Source organism: Vanellus vanellus (assembly GCF_965231255.1).
Source record: "Vanellus vanellus genome assembly, chromosome: 1".
NCBI lineage: Eukaryota > Metazoa > Chordata > Aves > Charadriiformes > Charadriidae > Vanellus > Vanellus vanellus.
The window spans coordinates 199,387,722-199,398,454 of record NC_138905.1 but is presented as its reverse complement, the minus strand read 5'-3'; the positions used below and the strand labels follow the sequence as shown (position 1 = coordinate 199,398,454).

Genomic DNA, 10,733 nt, shown 5'->3' with positions numbered 1-10,733 from the left:
GGCTGGTGATGCCCTGCAGTCCCCCAGCCCTGGCAAGTGAAACCGAACCACGCAGGTGGTTGCCTTAAGGGTGCACGTCACTGCCCACAGTGAAACCACTTCTTCAAAAGCGAAGGCCCAAGACCTGAGCCTGAAGGAAACGGCTGCGGGACGGGGAGAAGAGGGGCCTCTCTGGAGGTCAGGGAGTGTCTTCCTTCTGTCGGAGGATGTCTCCGCCAAGCCGAGCAGCTGCCTCCACTCCAGCTGCTCAGTCCTCGCCTGGTTCTTTAGCTCTTCACTCACACTTCTACAAAAACATATTTTCTCGGGTAAATTTGGTGCAGCTGACTTTTTGCTGTCTCACCTCAATTCTTATTTTCGAAGCAGTTATAGTTTCTGCTTTCATGCACTGGCAGTCTGCATAATTTCTCTGGGTATCGATGAGGGGAAGAACAAGCAGCGCTGCCAAGCTGGAGGCAGGCTCATGAAAAAACCCAAACGAAGTTTGCGCGACACCATGGGAACACCCTGCTGCATCTGCCGTCGCTGGCTGAGGAAGGTTTCCCGCGCTGGGTGAGTGCTCGGTCTGCTGGTGCCACAGGACCTGCTGCGGTCACCTCTGGGTGGGGAGCGGGTTTGTGGCGCAGGGCTGTGTTTACTCGAGGGGGAACAGGGAACTAGCACAGTCTGCAGGAAGGTTCAAACCAAGCTACAGCTGCTCTGAAGTCGTTTCGCAAATGACTTGTCTAGAGGATAAAAATAAAGGCCTTGAGGCTCACCCTCAGATGTGACCCTCTAGGGACATGGTCCGTCTGCCCTCAGCCTGTCCCCACTTGCTGCCTGCCTCGGAGTGAAACACTCCAGGACCTGCCTCCTCATTGCATCCCAGTCGCTGGTGTGCAGAGGGAGGACTACCTGGCCCGTGGCTGAAGTTGCTTGCCCCAGGGAGGCTCCCTGGTTCGTACCAGAACAGGACACCACAGAGGGACAGGCAGATCTCCCTGGCTCCCGCACCGTGCGTCGCAGCACCGGGGCAGAAGGTGGATCCAGTTCTAAAGGATAAGGTGGAGTATCTTCCCCAGGATCCCCCAGGATACACCAAGGGATTTTTATTATTCATTCAGCTGTTATATTTTTACTTTCTAGGGCCTAAGCATCCATTCTGCAATTGTACAGAACCTAGATAAAAAGAATCCCTGAGCAAATATATTCAATGCCAGAAAGGTGTTCCTGGAAACCTGCCAGAGATGATATCTAGGTTTTTTTTATTATTTTTTTATTGATACCTGGTAAACAGCTTCTTTTGCATTAGGGAAAATTAAAAAAAAATATAGATGGACCAGAACTAGACAGACGTATCATATGTAAAAGAAGCCATAGAAAATGTCTCAAAGGGGAAATGGGGGAAATGGCATTGAGGCCAGCATTGTCAGTGAAGATAAAGTGCATGACCTCTCACAATACTACCTTAGAAATACAGGCTGAGGCAACAGCAGTGTACGCTGGTGCTGAAGAGAAGTTTGTATGTGATGCAGTGCAAATGAAGGAGCTAAAATGATATGAAAACTAGGGAGGGACATATTTGCAAGGATGCAAAAACCAGGAAAGGAAGTATAGGATTCCACAGGCCTTAGAGAAATCATTGCAAACACGGAAATGTCATGCTGGCAACAAGCTTTCTGGGCTGGCAGGTTGCCTATTTTTTCCACAGTCCTCACTGGTACACAGTCCCAGCATGGATGAGGTTGGAAGACACCTCTGGAGATTGCCTGGTCCAGCCCCATGCTCAAAGCACGATCAGCTAGCACAGGTTGCTCCAGACCACGTCCAGTGGGGTTTTAAATATCTCCAAGGATGAAGACTCCACAAATTCTCCAGGCTCAACCACCCTCACAGTAAAAAAGTGTTTCCTGATGTTCAGAGAGAACCTCCCGTGTTTCAGTTTGTACCCCATTGCCTTGGGGCCTGTCACTGGGCACCATACTGGCTCTGTCTTCTTTCCTCTCCCCCATCAGATATTTATACACATTGATAACATCCCCCTGAGCTTTCTCTTCTCCAGGCTGCACATTCCCAGCCCTTTCACCCCCTCCTCACATGGCAGATACACCAATCCCTTAATCATCCTCATGGCTCTTCACTGGACCCACTCCAGTGAGTCCATGTCTTTCTTGTACTTTCTTGTATCCCTTTCAACACCACATCTACATACGGGTTTTGCCCTCAGAAACTAGAGGTTAGACAGTTTGTGCTTCTGTTCTGAAACTACCAGCAATCTGTTCCAGTTACCTGCTGCTCGTGGGCAGTTGGGTGGCAGGGCAACGACCTGTCCAAACACTCACATATATACTGAAACAGTGGATGCTTGTCCTTTGATGTAAAATTTGCAAGTGAGCAAAGTCCTTTGTTTTCTCTTCTGTGACGCATTCACTGAAAGCTGCTGGGATTTCATTGAAGATATTTCGCCTTTTTGTTGTTGAGACAAGGAGAAACAAACATTAACTTTCTTAATCATAAGTATGAGAATCTGTTGCTGGTGATTCAGCTGATCTGATATCAGAAGGCTTAATGTGCGTGTGATGCTTTCACCTTAAAAGCTTCTGTGAAAGATGCCATCAGACAGGACAGTTCACATCTACTGGATGTAGCCAAAATAAATACATAAAATTTGGCACATTAACTTATTCCTAGAGATGCTGGACTGGGGGTGGAGGGGATTCAACAAATGTCATACACATGTATATGACAGTAAAGCATTATTCTGAGTGAGCAGGGTTTTTTTGCCCCTATGGGAGAGTGGCTTCTGTTACCAAGTATTTTATCCAAGTTATATCACATCACGGTTGGCCTTCAGTGCAACAGTTAGATGAAGCCAGCTCCAGTGGGAGTAGCCACATGGTAAGAAAGTCTCTAGCTAAACCGTACGACTGGATTACCAGCACAGTGAAGCTAGACTTACATTTTAGTGCTTGTACTAATATGAACTCTAGCCTAGGGCTAAACTTCCCACCCCTCCCCCCTACATTATTAATGTAGGTGTTAGCATACATTATTAACGTAGGTATTAGCAGGAGCACTTCAGGGTCAACTCCTGACTTGCTACTTGATTTGAATTCAAAACTTGACCAAGTTGGAATGAATTTCTTTTTGCATGTGAATGGGAGTCTGGTTAGGAGCAACATTTGGTTTCTTCCAGATACTATTAGTCAAGACAACCACCTAGTTAGGGACCCATGGGTATTGCTATAGCAGGTTGGTCCAATCAATCCAATATCCTGACTGCCATACTAGGCATTCTTGAACACTTCAAAGGAAGATTAAAAAAACCTAATTTTGTGGAATAATCTCCTCAAGAGTGGCAATTTCCCTTAGACTTCAGATGTTGGTGTACATCCTGAACTATCAGGCTTTATTACTCTTCCTTCAAAAAAATAAATGAACAAATGCTAAGTTCTTGTCTAATATGACTGTGGACTCTGATCATGCTTATATTTTTGTAAATCTTGCTCATTTTTTTCCTTAATGATATACTATAATGATAGACTTTAAAGGTTAAATTCAGATTACGTGAAAACTTTTTTCAGAAGTATTTCCTTTGATCTGTTTCAACAATATTAAGCAAGGCCAGTTTTGTAAGTAGAGATAGTATCTCTTAATAGACCAACTGGTACTGTTGAAAAAACACAGTGTTCAGGCATTACTTTTTCCAGCTACTTGGTTGGTTTAACAAGATTCCTACCTACAAAACTTGTCTTGCCTATGCCTTAAAAAAAATCACAGCTTTCCTTCTCAAGGATTCCCCCCTCCCCCCCTGCCTTATTTTTCATCTCATAATGTTTGGTTCTGCCTTTCCATCAGAGCTCATAAAAACTCTGTCACTTGGCTATGGCTGCATGCATGCATACAGGAGTATTTCCCCATTTCTGGGTCTAAAAGCACATCACACATGACTCAACTACAAAGTGGGACGAGACCCAGAGGCATCTATCTGTTTCTCCTTTGTCTTGTTCCCTGGATGTCGTGCAGAGTAAATCTGGGTATGTGCCCAGGAGAGGAGCAGCAGCACTCTCCATATAGGTGCCAGCTTCAATTAACAGAGGACTTAATTGTGGAAAAAAAATAACGATATCATCAATCACTACCCTGCAGGAATGCCCGGTAAATCTCTGTGTGCCGCATGAGGCAGCGGAGCAAGTTCAAGCAGAGAGCAAGTGGCTGGCGGGACTCCTCAGTGCTCTGGTTGACCAGCAGGAACAGGCAATGGAAATAAAATTCTGGAGAGGAACACATGGTTATGATTAATGAGGAAGTGTCAGGCTCCCATACGGACACTCAGTAGCTGCAGGTCAAGTCTTCAGGCCAAGTCCTTATATATAGTTAACGGAACTGAAGAGACAGGAGAGGTGAGAGCTTGCCAGAGCCAAAAAAAGAGGCTCGTGCCATCTTGAGCCTCTTCCAATTATTGGCTCTGCTCTGCTGGCCAAGGGAACGTAGAAAAGACAAGGGACGCTTCCAAGTTGGTCTGATGTTCAGTGGCTCAGGTACAGCACTTATACTGACTTTGGTGAGGGAGAACCCCAGCACCTTTGGCACCATCCTGCACATCTCATTGCTATCTGGGCACTCTGGCTGGCAGGATCACGTGCTACTGCCCAGTCCGCTACCTCAGCTCTTCCCGCATCCAGTGGGAGTTTTTTCAACCCGAGCTACAGCATGCAGACAGAAAAAATGTGGGTTGTGTATACGCAAGTCCATTTGTGTCCTTGTTCCCAACCTCACTGTGTATATGTAATATTAGACATATGCATGGATCAGCAAAAGAGCTGTGGGAAAAGCAGATTCACAAGGTTGAAAACACAGGTTAGAATACACTTCAGCGATGGGAGTGGCCACACAATTGAAGTCTTTGCTTGCAAGAATTCATTTCATGTTCAACCAGTTTACCCAGAAAAGGTATTTCCCTACGTGTATCATGAAATCTCTTGTAAGATAACTTGATACCATTAAATCCACAGTACTAAAGCTCCGGATAAAAGATCTGCAGGGCTTGGGAAAGCTCTGGGTGAAAACTGAGATTTTTCTTCTCCCTTTATTCACATCTTTCTGCGGCCCCTTCCAACCTCCTTGCACACACATATAACTTGTCCACTCAGCCTGACCTTTCTGGAGGGAAAGGATGTTTTTTTCAGGAGACACCAATGCTGGAATAAGGGGTGGTAAATGGACTGCTGGTAGGGGGGCTTCAGCAGGTGATATTGGGCTCTTCTCTTCCCTCATGCCTGGCGTTACCCCAACACAACATCTTCCACCTTCTGGTTCCCCTCTATGAACCCACGCACCCCAAAGGCCCCATCTGCCTTAGACCTCTGCCCTGTGTTGGCATCTTCCCAGAGCACAGATGAGCAAGATAAAGGGACAGAAAACAACACAGTCCCAGGCTCTCCCTTTCTCCACTGCAGCAGCTGAGGGGAGTTTCACCCGTGGGCACCTGTGTGTAGCTGCAACAGCTGACAGCACAAGGAAGCCCTTGGTTTCATCCCTCAGAGACACAACATTAATGCCAGGGGCTGAGTGATACACAAATATGTAACGCTGTGGGCACTTCAGCTAAAGCAGCTGGGACCACCTCTGATCCGTGTACTAAACTGACTTTGGTTATCTAAGAAGGTGCAGGTTGGGACTAAAATATTTCCCATTGTTGAGGCTTTTATGAGGGCTTCCCTGGGGAGTCTTCTGCAGTTTGCGTCTGAGCTCCCACCCAGAGATTTTAATGGAGAAACCAACAGGGCCTTTCCACCCTTTGGCCTACTTTTCTAAACTTGTAGGAATCATAGAATGGTTTAGGTTGGAAAGGACCTTGAAGATCATCGAATTCCAACCCCCCTGCCATAGGCAGGGACACCTCTCACTTCTGAATGCAGAAGCTGTGAGCTTTTTGCCATACAGTTGAAAGGAAGCAAGAGGCTGAAAATTGTTGGGGAACGACAGAGAGATGATATCCTTCATCTTGTTTTCATGGGACACCAGGCTACCACTGGAGCCCTGAGTCCTGTAGCCTTGCTCTTCTCTAGTTTTCTCTCCAATCTTCTTTTTTTTTTTTTTGCAGAGCAACTACCTTTTTTCCTCAGCTGGTTCATGACCTTGGAGAAGCCATGCTTCTGACTGCGAAAGCGTTGACCTTGAGATTTCAGCTTAAGGCACGCTTACTTCTTGAAGTCTTTAAAGACTTTATCTGAGGAAGACTTTGATTTGTTCCAACATGACATTTAAAAGCTCACTCATTATTTTTTTTAAATTTCTTTTTGCACAAGCTGTCAAAGCATCTTGGAGGCAGGCCCTGATTTTCTTTTCGCTTTTAATAAGAGAGAAGACTATGAGAGACAAAAAACAATCTTAATTCTACAGTAAATGTTTTCCTTACCAAAAATGTCAAGTGCGCTTTAACACATGATGGTTTTTCCACTATATACATCATTTCAGCAATTGCACCAGAAGCTATGCCAACAATTTGACTGAGGAAAAAAAAATAAAAAATCTGGCATAGCTTAGCAAGCGAGTCTCTTGAAAATCCACCTAACGATGTTCTCCGTGCTCAGGGGGAAACACTTCAAACATCCCCTTAAAACCAGCAAGCCCAGCGATTTGACTCCTGGAGCGGGAGAATCCCTCAGACTCAGTTCTCACACAGCAGGCAGGGCACAGCGGACGGGCTGCTGTGGGTTTTCCAGGAGGAAAGGGGTACCTCGCTTTTTCTGGGGGGAAATCGGTTGAGACCCTGCTGGGAGCGCCGGTGGCCTGACCTTCCCTCCCTATGAGGGGGAAGGGGCGGGAGGCCCAGCCTGACAGGCGGCAGGGGAGCCGAGCGGCCCCGGGGCTGGGCTCTGCCTTCCCCCGGCCCGAGGGCAGGGGCGGGAAGGGTGAGGACCACCCACACCTGCCGTTTGTCCCATCGAGACGGCCGTTAACGGCCGCAGACGGAGGCCTGGCTTGCTGCCGCCGCGCGCGGGACGGTTAACGCCGCCCCGCCCGCCCGAACGCAGCCAAACCGGCTGGACAGTCGGTTCGCTCCGCGCCGGCCCCCGGCCTCCCTCGCCCCGCCGGACACCGCGTTTGGCTGCCTGACGCTCCGCGGCTCCCTCCTGCCCGTCCCTCTTCCGACCGCTACCGCCCGCAGCGGCCACCCCACCCCCCCCAACCCTCAGCCCCGGCCCCGGCCCCGCGCCCGGCAGGGCGGCTCGTCTCAGCCCGGCCCGGCGGCGCTTCCCAGCGTGCCCCGCTTCGGCGCAGGCGCGCCCGTGCGGCCGCTCAGGAAGAGGAAAATGGCATAAACAACCCCGAGCGCCGGGACCACTGAGGAGGAGGAGGCGCCGCCGCCCCCGCCGCGGGCCGCGCGGCCCCTTTAAGAGGCGCGGAGTCGCCCCCTCCTCCCCCTTCCGGAGCCGGAGCCCGGGGTGACGGCGGTTCCCGCGCCCCTTCCCCCTCCCCGCCCCCTCCCTCCCGCCCTCCTTCCCCATGGTGCCGACCCCGGCGGCGGCGGCGGGGCGGTTGCCATGAACAGCAGCGGCCTGCCCTGCTCGTCGCCGTCGCCGGTGGTGGGGCCGCCGCCCCCACCGGCGGCGGGGGTCGGCGTGGCGGGGCCGGCGGCCGGTGGGGCGGGGGCCGGCTGTGGCGGCGGCGGTGCCGTGAAGCTGAAGTTCTGCCGTTACTACGCCAAGGACAAGACCTGCTTCTACGGCGAGGAGTGCCAGTTCCTGCATGAGGAGCCCGGCGCCGCCCCCGCCGGCCCGGGGCCCGCCGCTCCCCTCGGCGGGCTCCCGCTCGGCATCCCCCCAGCCGCCGCCGCCGCCGCCGGGCCTGGTTACCCGCCGCACGGGGCCAGCCCGGGCCCGGCGGCGGCGGCGGTGGTGGGCCCTAAGAAAGCCGAGCTGGGGGCGGGAGGCGGCGGCGGAGGCGGCGGCGGGGGGCTGGATGGCCCGCGGCTGGCGAGTGAGTGCGGCGGGGCGGCCCGGGGGTGGGGTGGGGTGGGGCGGGGGCGCTGGCGGGAGGAGGGGGGCGGCGGCGGCGGGGGGGTTGGGGGGGGCGGTGCGTTGTTCCAGCTCCCCGACACGCTGTGGTGCTACCGGAAACAAATAACAACAGCCATGGTGGCGGCGGGGGTCCCCGGGTCGCCCTGCCGGCCTCCCCGCCTTACCCCCGCGTTCGACCGGCGCTGGGCGCCGCGGTGGTCCCGGGCAGGCGGGTCGGGGGCTGTGCTGGCAGCCCCGAGGTACGCCGCGGGGGGACCCGGCCGGTACTGATGGGGAAGGAACGGGCAGTTGTGTGTGGGAAGGGGCTCCCCCCGGTCGGCTTTGGGGGGCAGCTGGGCAGCTGCCCGTCGGTGCGGGTTCGCTGCACCTCCCTGCCCCACGGTCCGGCTGGGGAGGCAGATGGTAGGAAGGAGGCAGCGCTTTTCCCAAGTACTACCCTTGGATGGGCTCCTTCAAACAACCTATGCTGAGTTTCAGCTCTCAGAAGTTTTAAATGTTCCAGCTGAAATATTACATTAAAAAAACCCAACTGTATATATCTTTATTACCTGCTACCGTGAGCAGAAATTGCTTCTAATTTTTTTTTTTCTGAAGGCTTCTTCAGCCTTCATACGCAGCCCCTTCTCAAACAGTGAGAGTTCAGATTGCCTGTACGCCATGCAGAGTGGCGTTGCTGTTACTGGTCGGTTATGCATCTTTCTAATGTGCAGTCAAGTAGTTTGATGGTGTTTGCAGCAAACTGATTTTAATAACCATTCCATTTGTAGGTAAAGCAGCTAGGAAAAGATGCTCCTTCAGAAGAGTCATGCCCCTTTAAATGAGTCTACTAAGCTTGGTTGCATTATTGATTTCTGTCATAAACCTGGTATTTGTTTACGTTATTAAATGACTCAACTACTAAATGGTCACAACCATATTTTTTCTGAAATTAAGATGCAACCATGCTGAACATCCTGTATGCAGGTTTTTAGTGCTTGATACGTGTTTCAGGAGCCCACAACTGCTGTTTTGCCAGGTGCAGTGAGCTTCTGCCAGTGAGCAGTATTATCTCTGTAGTTGGTAGCTTCTCAGTGTCTTGCTTTAACATGACACTGTCATGTCTGCCCTTCCAGGAGGAGCCTATAATATAAAATTGCTTAATGCTTTCTATTAAAAGACACTATTTTCAGATTTTGATCATGTTGTCAAACTTCAGTTGTTCAAGCTGAAGTCTTTCTTGCCTTTTTTTTTTTTTTTTTTTTAACAGGTAGAAATACCTTGGAGAGATTCAGCAGCTAGCACTTTCTCCCTATCACTAAATTCTATTAATCTAGGGGATTTAGGCTTAGGGAGAGGGTACATAGTTTGGCTTGTGGGTAAAAGCTCCTGTACGGAGGCTGTTCTTGTAAGGAAGAGTTCCAAAATATGTTACCAAGTTACCAAGCCCTAAACCCAAGAAAAAACCCTCTGAATTTGTGTGTGCTCACAGGTTGATACTGCTGAGCAGTTAAATTATTTGAAAAACTTGCTTCTGTTGAGTGGGTCAGAGGTTTAAAACTACGTGAGCTCTCTGCAGTTGCACCCATTGTGAGGAGTGAGGGCGGCATGAATGGACAAACCCACTCTGGTGTTATCAGTGATTATCTGCTGGGAAAGCCACCTCACTTGAGGCAAAGGCTTTGACTGGTAGAGGAAGATCTTACAGGGAGGAGACTAACTAGGAAAAGAGTAAGGAAAGGAAGGGAGAGAAATTCAAGTTGAAGAGCCAGGGAGTAGGCCCAGTCTTGCTTCTAAGCATCCTTGCTTCAGTATACATTTGTGAAACCAGCAAGGAAAATAGTAGTTCAAAATCTGAAATTGATCTGTATAGGTACTGACAAGCTAATATCGAAAATCCTTACCTTGCTGATGTCCTGTGGTGTTAACAGTATGATTTCCAAATGGATGGAATGAAAGCTTTATTTCTATGGATGTAGGAAGTAATACACAAAGTTCTATTAAACAATAAAGTTCTGAGGTTAAGAACATGAAATTGGGAATTGCCAAAAAAATCACCTGCCTGTACAGTCTCACTGATTGTCTTCCCTAATTCAAAAGCATTTGGTAGTCTTCAGCTACTTGGCTATGGATGCTGCCGTCTCTTCCTCCTTCTCGCTGGACCCCAGCCTCATTCAGAGCACAGAGCAGATAATGCTCATTGACTAATTAACTGTGTAGTCCTATTTATTGTAAAAAGTGGGTCAGTGCCTCATTCTAACATGTGTGTTACTCTAATCCTGCTTTGAGTACAGGATTATTAATTTACTTATAGGTTTTTCTGTGGTAATCGCAAAGGCTCCCCAAATACTTATTTTCACAACATAGGTGGTAGGAAAGTTGAGTGATAAGGAGAAGATGAACAGTGAAAATACAAGAAATACTCCAGTGCAGAAGTATTCCGATATGAGGGTATGAAGTGGAATGAGCAGGTGACATCCTCAGAGCTAACCAGGAGAAGGTTATTGCACGACATGTATTGAAGCTATTCTGTGCCATAGATGTTTTGGATACTAACATCTGACAGGGATTCCAAAAGTGATCAGATATTCTTGGAAGAAAACTCTGCTTGAGATTATTAAATGCAAAAAAATCATCTCTGAATCAGACTTGTCTCCCCCTACATATGGCTGAGAGCCTGCTGGGAAATCCTGCTTTATCCTTGCCTCATGCTTATGCTTTTGTCCATATATCTGCTGCTGTCCAGTGTCA

General features: G+C 49.6%; 1 protein-coding gene across 1 annotated transcript in view; it reads left to right on the top strand.

The window, feature by feature from the left end:
- Nucleotides 1–7,529: 7,529 nt before the first annotated feature.
- The window catches only part of PAN3 (poly(A) specific ribonuclease subunit PAN3), a gene marked incomplete at its 5' end in the record, with an annotated part of 90,252 nt that continues 87,048 nt past the window's right edge, over nt 7,530–10,733 (top strand). The window contains one exon of the mRNA XM_082486802.1: nt 7,530–7,965. Within this exon, the coding sequence (XP_082342928.1) occupies nt 7,530–7,965 (436 nt within the window). The remainder of the gene's footprint in view (nt 7,966–10,733) is intronic.